General features: G+C 29.6%; 1 protein-coding gene across 2 annotated transcripts in view; it reads left to right on the top strand.

Annotated features, from left to right (window-relative positions):
• The window catches only part of LOC129960487 (sodium- and chloride-dependent glycine transporter 1-like), a 71,698-nt gene that overhangs the window by 26,265 nt on the left and 30,433 nt on the right, over positions 1–15,000 (top strand). For both annotated transcript variants that reach the window (XM_056073956.1, XM_056073957.1), the window contains exons 9-10: positions 2,165–2,277; positions 9,123–9,254. In XM_056073956.1, the coding sequence (XP_055929931.1) occupies positions 2,165–2,277; positions 9,123–9,254 (245 nt within the window). The remainder of the gene's footprint in view (positions 1–2,164; positions 2,278–9,122; positions 9,255–15,000) is intronic.

The raw sequence follows: 15,000 nt of genomic DNA, 5'->3' as shown, positions 1-15,000 counted from the left end.
TGTAATCTAGAAATTCATCTTATTTTGTTGGATTTTCTGTTTCATTCAAAGTAATCAAATGGCTGATAAAAGTGTAGTCAAATACCATATGATCTGAGAATAATTTCAAGGAATGCAGGCATTTTTTTTATAAGTATGTAAAATTTGTTGAAGGAACAAGGACATTAAAGATTTTCATTTAGAAAATGTAAAAGTTTCTTTCTTGCTAAAAGTTTTAGTTATTAGATAATTAATTTTTTTTTAAATGCTTTCTGAGTAGTATTATAAATATTTGTTGAAGGAATTCAGTTTAAAATTCAAAAATTAGAAATTAAATTATACTATTCTAAATTTGATCCATGATATAATACAACACCACTTGCATATGTTAAATATTAATATGTCAAAATAAAAGATTTAATTAGACATGAAATGTGGGCAAATTCATAAGAACACCTTCAAATTTAATAAAAATACAAATTTATTATTGAAAATGTAGTATTGGGTTTTTCTAACATTTAGAATTTCATCTTTACTATCTTTCTGGATTCCATGGCAATATTAATTCAGAGTCATTATTTTAAATTTCGCCCCCTAGATGAATTTTGGTAACTCTAGGGCTGGCTCTAGAGATTTTCACACCAAAACAAACATTTGTTTCTAAGCCCGTATCCCCTCTGCTTGGTTAGCAACTTTCTTACTACTCTTGGTTATCAACAATCTTTCTTTGCATGAAATAAAAATGAATATTATAAAATAAAAGTGTCATTAAATCGCGAAAGAGTCATTAAATATTTTCTTATGAAATAATTTATGATTATTTATTCATTATTTATATGGAATTAAAGCATTTATTGACAAAAAAATACATTTGTTTAAAATCTTTAGTTGTCAGCATTATTGCAATAAAATTAAATTGTAAAACAATTGTAGGAAAAAAATGCTTATATCATTAATTATCAGTTTTTTTTATTTATTTATTTATTTTCAAATCTGAAACTTATAAAAAAAATCCTGCAGATGAAAAACATTTTAAATCCTACTTCTAACATTTTAGGAATAATATTTTCAATAGTACCTTTGTTCCTTCAGATTGTGTAGGAAAATGATTGCATTTTATTAATGTGCATATGCCGCAGTCAAAGTCAATACTAAGTTGAACGGTAGTACTGTGAGAAGTTTATTCTCTCTACAGCATACCTTGCATTTCCTTTGAAATATGCCAAATGAAATTAATTAGTGACTATAGTTAAAATTAACTAGTGACTATAGTTAAAATTATCTAGTGACTATAGTTAAAATTAATTAGTGATTATAGTTAGATACAATCAAAAGAGGGAAAACTGCAGTTCTTCATTGTCTCTGCAGAATGTCCTCTGTATATGAATATTGCTTATCAGGCAGAATTAAGAAATTTGTGTTAATTGTAGCGTTTTGATAAAATTTCTCTATTAAATTATTATTTTACGCATAGTAAAAGGTGAAGCCAAAATGGAGATGAAATCGCACAGCAGCATAACAACTTGTTAACTTTTTCACTGATAGTTAAGGTTTAATTAGAAAAAGTAAAAATATTTTCCATTTGGTTTCACATTATCTGTTCTTCTGTGTTTTATTTGTTTCATATTAGGATTGGCTATCCAATTTGTTAAATTCAAGTTCTGTTGGGAAGCTACACAAAAGCTGTTTGGGAGTTAGTTCACCATCTAATTTTGAACAGCGGTCAGATGATGAGAATGACATCATAGCCATCATGCCTTCTTCAAACGTTTATATAACACTAATTGGAAGACAATCTATCTCAACATATGGATTTAACATGTATTTATCTTGTTTATGAAGCAAATCTTTTTGCAGTCCATTTTAAATGCATGACCTTCCTGTAATGAATCCAAGATTTAGCCACTCATTACTTTGTATGGAATATTGCAAGGAACATTAGTTGGTTGTGAAATAAATACATTTAAAACTTTTGTTGTGGAATAAATTTTAATTCTGATGCAAGATAATAATCATTTCTTTTATTATATTATGGTACAATAATTAATTATCGCTATATAAATTACATTTTTATATCAAAATTGTAATTTTTAATTATGGGTCGATGGTTCCTATAACCTGAACTTTCAAATTTCGGAAATTTTAATCGAAAATAATATCTTAAAGATTGGTTGTATTTTTTCAGGTCCTGGACTAGCTTTTGTAGTATATCCTGAGGCAATATCTAGGTTACCTGTTTCTCCTGTATGGGCATTTCTGTTTTTCTTCATGCTTTTTACTGTTGGCTTAGATACCCAGGTAGTACTTTTCTTTGCATATTTTTGGTTTTTCAACTATTCTCTTTCAAAATTAACTTTGAGGAATTACTTTAATAAATATTTTCTGTTTGTTTTTCCTTATTATATCCATTATTGCACAATTAAATGATTTATTTCTTTTATTCTCATTAATCAAATGTTTCAATGAATGATGCTATTATTTAATTTTTACAAATGATGAAAGCTTTGAAAAACTGTCTTGACTGATAAGCAATTTCAGGGTAGCATTAAGTTTTAATTAAAAAAAAATATTTCCAATATATATACTATATAGTACATTTATTTGAATTTCATTGTAGCATTTTATTGATTACTCACAAGCAAATAGGCATAAAACTTTTTTATTTTATTTATTTTTGAAAAAACGTTTTCATTTAATAAATGCACCATTTAAATTTTTTTCTTAAATTTTTTTAAATTAATTAATTTATTTATTTCCACTGAGATGACATTGCATAAAATTATGTGCAAGTAAAAAGAATCCCATGGAGAGAAAAAACTTTGGTGAATAATAATGTTAGAATTTATTAATTCTTATTGTAAATGCTGCTCTAATTGGAAACTGGAATAGAAAAGGAAATAAGAAAACAAAATAATAGAAGTCTTGGGGATGTTTTATTTAAAGAGAGAGAGAGACAAATTTATTAATTCTTATTGTAAATGCTGCTCTAATTGGAAACTGGAATAGAAAAGGAAATAAGAAAACAAAATAATAGAAGTCTTGGGGATGTTTTATTTAAAGAGAGAGAGAGACAAATTTTCTCTTTACTTTCTTATATTATTAGTGAATGGATGGGGTTTGTGTTCTTTGATATAGTCTTTTGTGAGTTTTTATGAAGTACATTTCTACTGTTCAAGTTAAAATTAATTTAAATTCAATATTTTATACTATTTTTAGAATTTGATTGTCCTGTAATGTCATTACAGCAGCCATTGTTTTGATACCTTGATATATAACAACCAATCCAGTGTACTAAGAGATAGAAATCCTTGTTGATATTCTTGTTTGCTATATGTACATATCACAACATACTGGATAGGATATGGACACATAATATTTGATCATTTCACTTCAGATTTCTGTTTTGGATTTGAACCTTCCAGTAATGGAAGCATTTAGTATTAGTGCTAATTTATTCTTTTTTTATGCCCAATTATTTTTAAAAAAAAGGAATTACAGTTTATTTAGTGATCTTTTATTAAATCGCCTAAAGAAATTAAGGATGAAGTAGGATTTTGAAGTTTGTTATATTTTTTTACATTTTTGGAGTTTGAATTAGTTGAAAGTTAAATTGAAGGTTAGCTTTGGATATGTAAATTATATTCGTCATTAGTTTTCCGTAGTTTTTAGTTATTTTAGTCTAGCTTGAAATTTTTGTGAAAGAAAAAAATTACTTAAAATTGACAAAAAATATGCAGTTAAAGACCATTTCTAGAGTTAAAGAAAAAAAGCAAAATAAATGAATGAAGTTTTCTTTTAATATTTTCATTATTTGTGGATAATGTAAAATGACTTAAAAACTTTGGCAGAATCATTCATACTTAAAGTAAATGCAGACTTTAAAAATATTGTAAATGCAACACTGCATTGTATCTGTCATTTTAACTATCTTTTGTTTTTTAACGATGACCTAGGATTTAGACGGAAGTACTAAGTCTTATCTTAGATCATAACATTAAAAAGAAAGGTCGTTTATTTGCCATTTTCATACATCAAATCTACTTTTTTATTAGTAGTAATGTAGTTTTGAAACAAATTAAAATGTGTTTTCTCATTTAACATAATGAAATGCCTTGATACTCAGCTCATTTTTGTTTAGGCATAAGAAACGTGTGTGTAGTTTCATACTTTGCATAAGTGTTTTGTTATTATTTTCCAAACTGTAAAAGATATTAAATTGTTGCGGAATTCAGGGTTCTTTTTCTGATTGTTGGTCGATGAAGAAACAATCCATTAATAACGAACGACGGCCTTTATTAAACATGAAGGACACGAGTACACAGACAACAAATATACAGCCGAGACGAACACAAGCAACACACTACAAAAAACAGTAGCCCACAAGTAGTAATCGGTAGTGATAACAAACATAGCACACAAAGCTGCCAGACAGAATTCAGCCAGAGAAGGGAATCTTCGCAGTTTCTCTCTACGGTCTCCCCAAAAGCCTGCAGTTCTCCATTGTCTCCTCGCTTTAGCTGTATCCAATTGCCGACTTCCTACTATACGACTGGCTACTCCTCACACGACGCGATGCTGCTTCTACAGTAAACACTAGTACTCGGCGCACAGCTTTATTCAGCAATCGCTTGAGCTCCATACAACGCTTAGTCTTCGCTGGACTAATCCAACTATTCCGCCATTGACTCTTTCCACGATTCAATACCCGACTGACTGCGGCTTGAGACTGCCGGCCTTTTATAGTTTCCGGAGGATGGCAGAGAAGGTTCTGGAACAGTCAGGCATATCTCGGTTCCTATCACCCAAATTCTGGAATATTCCAGTATTCTCTATTTTGTCGCCAACCCCTGAGATCACTGATTTGATACCCGATCAGCATCTAACAGAGCTGATCGTAAAACGATCCTTTCAGTGATTGAACTAACCGTGCTGGGAAGCAACATTACAGATTCGTAACAATATTGTTCTTTCACTAAATTCCTTTTCGTATATCCAGTTTTTGGTTATATTTGTTATAGCGGCATTTACATTATTGTTACAAATATGAAACAGTGGAATTGAAATTTCAATTTTAATTTTTTGCATAACTGTCATTTTTTTCCCTTCAAAGTAACTATCTTTTGGGAAGTTAATTATTTAATGTTTTCATTTCCTGCTCTTTGTTTAGAAAACTATTGCTATTTTTTAATTAGTTTGTGTATAATATGTGCTGTCTAATCATAGTACATAATTCATACTTTGCAGTTTGTTATTTTTGTTGTATATTGCACCTCTATAAAAATATTGTCATAGTTTTTAAAAGATGCACTTTTGGGTTTAATTTAATGCTTTCTGCCTAATGTGCCTGAAAATTGATCTGAAGTTAAGTCTATCTTAAACTGATATTGAGGTCTTATAAATTGAACACGTCAGAGTAGGTTTATATCAAAGAATGTACACTGATTGAGGCCCAGTTTCATTCATAAAGGAATACAGCACTCTGTTAACCATTCATTTTATTTTGTAGTTAAAGGCAATTAGAGGTGCCCAAATCTTATTTTAAAACTTGTTCTCAAAATTAAAAACAGACCTGCAAGGAAACTTATCTGAATGATGGAAACTATTTTGATAAAGATGGTGGAAACCTCAGAGGACTTGTCAAATCAATAAAATGCAGGTTGAAAAAATACACTGGCCTCATATCCCAGTAACACAAATATATTGTGCACTATTTTATGATATTTAATTTTCAGTTTTGTGAAACCTCTGTTCATTTACATTGAGATTAGGAAAAAAATAAAATTAAATACTGAAAATATATTGTTAAATGCAATATTTTTTCCACCCCAGATTTTGAGTGCAGAGATCAATTTATCACTTTAAAATATCAAAAATAAATATAAATAAACAGAAATAATATTAGCATAAAAATATGAAACTTGCTGAAAAAAGAAATAGATGCCAAGGATTGATTAAAAATTTAGATAAAGGAAAGGCGGAAAAATACGAAAGTTATAATATTTGTTATTCTTGACTAGCAAATGATGTTACCTTTACTGAGAAGTGATGTTTTAGTCTTTTTTTAATACAGAGTCCTTCTTTAGTGTATCAAAGAATGTTATCAATATCTAGGGGGGGGGAATTGGATATACTTCATCTTAGCAAGACCAATTTTATTTTCCAATTCCATTCTGACTGTTTGGATAAAATATTTCCCTAATTATATTACTATTTGAAAGTGAAAAAAGCCTTTCTTGATATTCATTTATATTGAGGCTCAGTATTTTCATTTTGAATTTACTGTTAGCTCTATTCACTGGCAGCTCATCCATTAAATCTGCAGCATTGACTGCAATTGTTTAAAATCATTATTTTTTAATAACATTGTTGACATTATTTTGTTTTTGATGCTCTTGTATAATTCAAGTATTAGAAACTTAATTGAATCCCATAATCACAATTTAGTCATAAAAGCTTATTTGCACTCCCTGAAATCTCAATCCATATTACAGAATTAGCTTATATATATATATTGCTTTAGCTCAAAAATGAATTTGTGTGTTGAAATGATGTGTAACTAAAAAAAATATTATTATCTGCACTATATTATAAAATAGCACTTCCCTAATCATAAAATAATAAAAATCAGCACTTTTCTAATCACCTTCCTGCCTTTACTCTTCATTTTTACCTCTCCTGAATTCTTTTCGTTGTCTTATCTTTTAATCATATCACTCCAATACTGATACATCTTTTTGGTGCTATAATCTGTATTCAAATTATTAATTATGACTTCTTATTACTTCCTATAAATATGTTATTTAAGTAAAGATTGCCCTCCTGAGAAAAAAAAAATAATAAACACATTTTGATGGTTGTTTTCAATCCTACCAAATCTATCTTTTTAATTTGCTGTAATTGTTGAAGATGGGGCTTTTTAAATAGATATTAAACACTAACTCGTTTAACATCATTGAAATGCAGAAAATTTTCAAGTCTGAATCTGAACAAAAATTTTGAGTTAAAAAAGCTGTTTTTGAAATATCTGTTGCAACACTGCCAGTTTCTGAGTTGAGTATAATCACTGATTCTGTAGTGCTTTGTTACTAAATTTTTATGTTAATTGTGACATTATGTGTAATAAAGTATTAAATATCTTAGTAATTTGAAACATATAATTCATTGGAAATTGCAATTTGTTTTATTTCTTGTTCCTCTAGTCCCTCTGCTTTCATTTTTTGTATTTAAAAAACAATTGAAGAAAGTCATATCTATTGAAAAACAAACAATGAAAGAATTATTTTTATTATTTCATTATTCTGGAAGTTTTGATTAATGAATATTGCAAAAACACTAATGACATCTTCATTAATATATTGAAACTTTTTATATATTCAAAAGTCGTACCTCTCACTGTAATATTTAATTATAATTTAAAGGAACCTTATTAGAAATGTACTTTTTTTTCCTTAAATTTTTATTTTTTATTATTTATATATAAAAGAAACATGACAATATTTCTCAAGGTGTGCAAAATGCAAAATGTCTACATCTGTGATTTTGTTATTCATTTATTCAGTGATATGCTTGAATGTTATTTTTTTATGAAAGAAATAGAAAAAAAAAACCTTTACAGCAATATTGTTTTGATTACATTATTTAAAACAAATTATTTGATTTTTGCTTTCAGCAGATTTTATGCTTCATATGAAGATGAAAACTGACTGTGCAGTCCTACACTGTCAAAATGTGTAACTACCCTGGTTTTCTGAATTAATTTTTTTTATTGATATGATTAAAATGAACATCCCATCTGCATTTGATGTACTGGACTGCACAGTCAGATTTTGACTGACAATGAAAAAAAACCGTTCCAGCGCACGACTGAGACTCTACTGCTGGCATCTGAAGGAGGTACCTTTTCACTATGTACATGGTTTTGATTGCTTACAGTGTGAAGAGAAGATCGAGTGCAATGATATTTTAAATTTTGCTACTGAAATAATTACAGATGTTTTTTGCTGTTGCTTACAAAATTCTGAAATTTGATTTTAAAAAAAAAATGTTTTTTTTTTTTTTTTTTTTTTTTTCATAATTGCAACATTTGTTTTTCTTTGCTGTTATTTTTATCATTATTAATATGTTTTTATTGTGTTGCAAATTATAATATTTTTTTAAATTTGTGAATGGATAGCATTTCTTTTATTTATTGTCCTTCTATAAAATTTTTATTTTAAACTGCTTTTATAAATGAGTTTTTAAAAAGTTTTTTCCTGATGGAAAATTTTGTGTCTGTATTAACTTTAAAATTTCTGTCTTAAAATATTACAGAAAAAAAATCATGACAAAGTTGCTTTTATAGATGAAATGATTCCGTGACTTAACAATAATTCATAGATAAGTTCTTGTACTGCAAGTTTATTTTTTCCCCGAAATAATCATACAAATTATCTCACTCAGCTATTTTTCTCTTCAATTTCATATTCACTTTTTCATGAAGACTAAAAGAATGAAAGATGCTTAATTGTTTTCTCCGAACTTATTTTAGAATTTTTTTTTGGGGGGGGGGATTTTTTTATTTTAAAAATCTTTATTTGCCGTAAATATTCATATATTTATGGCTGCAGGACTTTTTTGCAGGTTCAATTTGATTATATTTGAAGTGTTAATATCCATAGAAAAAGATTTTTTTTTATTTTCTTGATATCCCTCCATTCAAATTACAGTTTATGTTGGGTTTTCTTACCTATATACACGGCAATTATTTACCTTTGTTGTAAAAATGCCAAATCAAAGTGAAGTCTATGTCAATCTTTTCAAAAAAATTTTATTTTTATTCTTAGATATTAAAAAATAACAACTTTTGAAAGATATTTTAATGTATCTTTGTCATGTTTTTGTGAGGGTTTTTGCATGTATACCATCTGATGCACCAGCTTTTTTGCATGTATATTGTGGGTAAATGTTTAACAGGAATATGCTCATGAAGGAATAAGTGTTACTTTTATTAATAAGGAAGTTATTTCTTTGGCCATTTTTTCTAATTATTTATTTTATTCCAGTTGCTTAATTCTGTTTTCTTTTGCTTGAATACATATTTTTAAATGTTTTTTTTTTATGTTTAAATTTCAATTTGTGATGCTGAATCAAATTTTCTTTTACAGTTTGGAATGTTTGAAACTGCTGTTAGTGCCTTTGTAGATGAATATCCTAGTTTCCTACAAAAAAGGAAGACTCTATTTACAGCATTCCTTTGTATTCTAATGTTTCTGTTGGGTTTACCTTGTGTGACTCAAGTAAGCTTTATTTTACTGCTAATTTTGATCATAGTGCCATCTTTATGAAATAGTATTCCACTTAAGTGTCAGTTAATTAGTAATTTGATAACTTTTATTTTGTATCTTCTTATGTATAGAGCTGCTTGCTGAAAATGTATTTATCATAGCCTTTATTATATTTTTGGAAAAGAAAAAAAATTATTAAATTATTTAAATTTTGGAAAAATTTCCATTAAACACTATAGATGAAGCACACAAAAAACAAAACAAAAAAAAAACATACGTGTGTAAAAAATATGTTGCAATTTACATAGGAAATCTAATACACCTGATATAGTAATCTGCAACACAGTGGTTATTAAAAGAGATGGTGTCAGTTTCGTGTGGTACGCACCTATCGAACCCTTTGAGACACAGCATCAGACTTATCAGATTTCTGAAGAGACATAATAATTGGTATACATTTAGCTTAAGTTTCAGTGATGAGAGCAGCAAACCTTTTGGAGAGTGCAAGGAACACAACGTTAGTGTTATAACATTTATGAAAGGTGGATATAAAGTTTTTAACATTTTCAATTTAGCAAGCAATACCAGAATATTTTGCAGTCCTTTGTTTGGAGCAATTATATCTGCTTCTTTTTTTTGGTTTATAAGAGATAGCATTTCTACCAACGTAGCTCTTTAATTCCACACAACATTCTTTTTCTTCATCCAAAGCATCTTTTCATTTTTGTTGTTTACTATGAGGTAGTGTTGAAATGTCATCAAAATGTGAAGTTTCTTAGGTAAAATTGCTTCATAACTTTCAAGGTCTGAAAAGCTAGCCGGATGTTTTCTTTCTCTTGAAGATTTTCTTACTCTTTCTTCTATTATACATTCTATTCTATTATTTATCTATTATATATTTCTCATATTGATTTTCATTATAAAGCTAATTTTCATCAATGTTATGAAAAGCTTTTGTAAAAACTTTTGAACTTTTTTTCTTCATGGAATTTAACATTTTTTGATATAATGATGCATGTTTCAGTGGTTTTGGTCTTATCTGATCAGGCTGTTATCATTCTAAACCAATGGCATGGCCAAATATTTTATTTGAGACTTTGCAAATGAGCACTTCTTTAGGTTAACTGTGAAGTTCAAATCGTGGAGCTTGCCCAAAATTATTTCCAGATGAAGCATGTGCTCCTTCGAATTATCTGAATACACAGCTGTCATTAATATAAGCATGAGGACATTCTCTATATTGCAACAAGTTTTTTTTGCTGATTAACTGAAATATCAGTGAGGATTTCTTTAGATCAAAACTCATTATTTGAATTTGTATTATTGATAATGTGTCTTAAAAGATGTCAATTCTTTGCACTTTAGGTCCATAGCTATGGTCCATTAATCTTTTAATAAATCCAAATTAATAATGACTTTCTCCTTGCCAATTGATTGAATTAAATCAACAGCTTCCTCCATTGGAAAATCATCAGAGATGGTTACAATTAATGAACTGTAGTCTACACACAGATACATACTGCCATCCTTCTTCACTCAAATGATGGGATAAGCGATCTCAGCATCGATCTCCTCTATGAGATCTTGAGCTAAAAGTTCTTCTATTTGTTCATCCACTTTGTCTTTTAGGAATAAGATAAACAAAATTTTCTTTCTTTCTAAATAAGGTTTGAGTCGTATGCAATGAGCAGCAACGTTAATGATTTTCACCTTACCAGTAAACAGTTTTCTACATCTAGACAATAACTTGCAAATTTTGTTGCTCCCTTTTTATCTAAATGACTCGCATTTATTTTTATACTATTCGCAAAAACCATTATTTGATATGTTGAGAACTGGATTGATCATGATCTTCCTCAAAAATAGCTCCGACTGTGTGAAAACAAGGATGGTATTTTTGGGTTTTGCTTATGTGCACATACCTAACAATACCATCAGCTGACTTCATTTTGTGCGAATGGGGAAGATGGAATTGAATTGCCTCCCTGGGACTAATCTATCTAGATTAGAACTTCTTGCTAGAGCCTGATATTAATAACACACTTTCTCCAATGCCAGAAGTTTGGACTGATGATCTTTTGTTGAAATAGTTGCTGTATGATTTTTGTTATCTGCTTCTACTAATGAATCTTTCTCAGCAGCTTGTCCCATTCTAATTTTCATCTTTTGTAAATAGTCTGTCATTGATTGGGTAACTTTTGGAAGTAAGTGGGCTTCACTGTCCATGAAGACCATTAGAATGGCCAAAGGTCCCTGAGAATCTCTGTCATATAGTAATTTGAAGTGATATCCAGTAGTGATATTTGGTACCTCACGATAAATGAACAATAAAAATGGTAATTGCAAGTCCCAATTTCGTGAATCTTCTTAACAATATTGTACAGCATATTTTTAACACTGCATACCACTTCTCACCTCTCCATAACTGGCTGTATGGCCAGGGATAGAAAATCTGGGACTTGATTCAATTTTCTTAACAACTTTCTGGGTCAGAGAAGATTTAAAATTGGTTCCTTGGTCAATAGCTACGATGCTTGGAATGCCAGACTTAGAAAATATTTGCAAGAATGCTTCACATGTGCCTTTGCGGTAAGTGATTGAAGGGGCAACCTCACTATTTCTTTAGACTCTCCTCAGTACTCGATCCGTCAGATACAGAATGTACTTATATCCATGATTAGATGGATCTTCAGTTGGACCTATCAAATGTACATTTACGATTTCAAAAAGGGATTCAGGTCCAAGCAACTGCAGTGATAGGGACCCTGTCATGTATTTAATTTTTTTTTTTTCTTTTTTCCTGGACTGGCAACCCATGCACGTTTTGACAAAATCCGAAACATTGTTGGACTTGATAGGGAAATAAAAATTATACCTAATTCTTCCCCCTCCCATTATTCTCATGTGACCTCCGAAAACTGACTCATGCAGAAGTCTTAAATCCTTTTACACCCTTCTGCATAATAATACTAAATGACATATGGACACATTAAATATTTTATCTTTATGATAAATTAATTCCACACTTGCTATAAAATTTCTTTTTTGTGGCTTTATTTGATCCTATCCGTTTCTAATGATAAACATTCTTTGTACGCTTGTTGTAATTTAATCGCATCCGAATAAAAAGTTGAATAATTTACATTTCATTCAATAAAGAATGAGTTCTATTTTTATCCTCACCGCTTGAGAATTCCTCTAGACATTCATTTTTATCTGACACTACTTGCAAAACTTTTTCCTTATTAAGTACGAAACACTGCTAACATTCTTCTGTTCGATTTGGTCAGAAGTTTTATTAATTACGCTTAAGGATTCGAAAAATAGCTGTGGAATTAAATCATCTACTGTGGAATTAAATCATCTGTGTGTAATTTATATGTAATCATCATACATTGGAGCAGATGATTCATTTTATTTGGAAAAGCTATAGCAATTTTCAGTAACCTCCCTTCCACCAAATGTGAATGTCAATAATATAGTTTGCCGAAATCTTCACTCTCTAAATGACTCAGCAACGCAAAATTTATTACCAAAGCTTGAGTATCCAAATCCAAAATGCAATCTATCCCCCCCCCCAACAAACAGAGATCGTAATGCTTATAAGCGGATAAACTATGGACTAAACTATATCCTATAAACTACGGATGGCTTTAACTATTCAGAATTAACCTTTGCTATGTCAGTTTTAATTTTTGTATCCGATTTGGGATATTTTTTATTGCAGTACCGGACCAGGCGTTTTTTTTTTTTTTTACAATTATAACATTTTAACGTTTTTCTTTTTCTTTCTTTTTTGTCCCCTCCTCCCTTTCTTTTTTTCTTTGACTTTAATTTCGAATCATCCCTCTGGAACTGAGGAGAGATGCTTAGTTGCTTCTCGCAGTTTATATTCATTTGAACTGTTCTTATGTAAATTCGAATGAACTTTCAAAAATGATTTATTTCCCAACGTAAATAACAAATCGCATTTTTTCCCTAGCACATATGGTTTAAATCATTTTTGTTCTTGCAAGTATTTATGTGAGTAGCAGTCTTCTAATCAAATGATTGATAAAATTTATCACTAACAATTTTAACAATTTTAATGTTTCAAAATCATTAACATCAAGTAGCTTATAATATTGTTCCCAACTAGTCGCATCGCTAAGCGAATCGAATATTGGTTTCGGTTTTAGTAATGCAGTATCGTTTATTTTCTGATGATCTTTTTATATGTCTTCTTTGATATAGATAAGGGTATTAGTCGCTTTCTCCCCCATTTAGTCTAGCAGAATTTCTCCTTTAAATGTATTTAGAGCATTTTTCATATTAAAGGCCCATTCTAATGAAGAGAAAAATAGATTTTTAGCTATTGCTTCTCTCGGAATCGGAAATGTTAGAATGCGAATACTATGAGTAAAATTTTTGATGAAGTAACCATTAACTTCTCGAAAGCGTTTTTAAAATCGGAATTGATTTGCCTGCTTTCTATTTTCGTTTTCTCTAAACTTTTTGCTCTATTTCTAAATCTTTTTCGAGTCTCTCTTTATCTAAACTAATTCTTTCTCATTCTAGCAATGACTGTAAATTTACCTTTTCTAATTTTATTTTTTCTAATTTCATCTGGCCATGTTGTTCTTCTCTTTGTTTTCTCGCGTCTACTATTGAATTTACAAAATTTTCGACAAATTCTAGATCTTTTTTATAGGCTTCGCTGTCTAAAATAGTATTTTTTAGACCAATTACTTTTACATGCGGAGTGAATGTTTCTCTAATTTCTTTGGCAATAAATTTAAGTTCGTCTTTTTGCGCGCGATGAAGCATTATGCCCAACTCTTATTCATTTTCAATTCAAATTAATTTAATAACACAATACTTTGAAATATCTAAGCAATAATGCAACTATAAAGTTACCCGCCTTCAATGATCCTGTCGGCTGTACCACTGTAGCATTCATAGCATAGGTGATTTGTGAAGTGTGCACTTCCAGAAAATGCGCCAGAATTCACAACGAAAGTTTATTGAGGACATTTAACGAACAGACGATACAATACAGACATAAATAATACAGCAACTCTGGTGACATGGCAATATTATACAATGCAGCCCTAGGCCGTCAACAACCAAAATAAATCGTACTATTTCAAATGCTTCACTGATCTCGCTAGCTGGTATTTTCTTCTCCATTAAAAAGATATTGATCATTTTCTCCTGATTGCCTACGGTGTTCTGTGTTCAGTTTTTTCGTTATCACAAGTGCTCCCTCGGCCCCTTACTTTCTACTCATCTCACTGATTCCCAACTAGTCAGAAATTGCAGTGCAGGAAAACGGATCAGAACGCTACAAATGTCTAAATATTATAATATTATTAAGTATTTTTATAAGACATATTTTTTTCACAAAAAATGTATCCTTTTTATATATTTTGCAACTTGTGAATGTTATTCTTTCTTTGCTTTTTATTAAGAAAATGTGATCATTTATATTCTTGCATCATGTTTAACATGTTATATAGTTTTTATACAAATGAATGATTTTGATGGTAGCTGTGACTTAAAAAAAAAAATCTACAGTACTGTGCAAATTAATTGGGACAAACACAAAATTTTTTACAAATATTGTTTAATTCGTATAGGTTAGCTTACATGCACGGTATAGCAATCTAATACAAAATATGTCCTCCTCTAGCTTGAATGAGATCCTGTTCACGGTTTGGCATGGGTTCCACTAAATTATGACATAAACATTTGATCTCGTCATCACGAAACCAAACTT

Source organism: Argiope bruennichi, chromosome X2 (assembly GCF_947563725.1).
Source record: "Argiope bruennichi chromosome X2, qqArgBrue1.1, whole genome shotgun sequence".
Taxonomy (NCBI): Eukaryota; Metazoa; Arthropoda; class Arachnida; order Araneae; family Araneidae; genus Argiope; species Argiope bruennichi.
The sequence above is the reverse complement of the archived record's forward strand: the minus strand, read 5'-3'. Positions and strand labels throughout refer to the sequence as shown.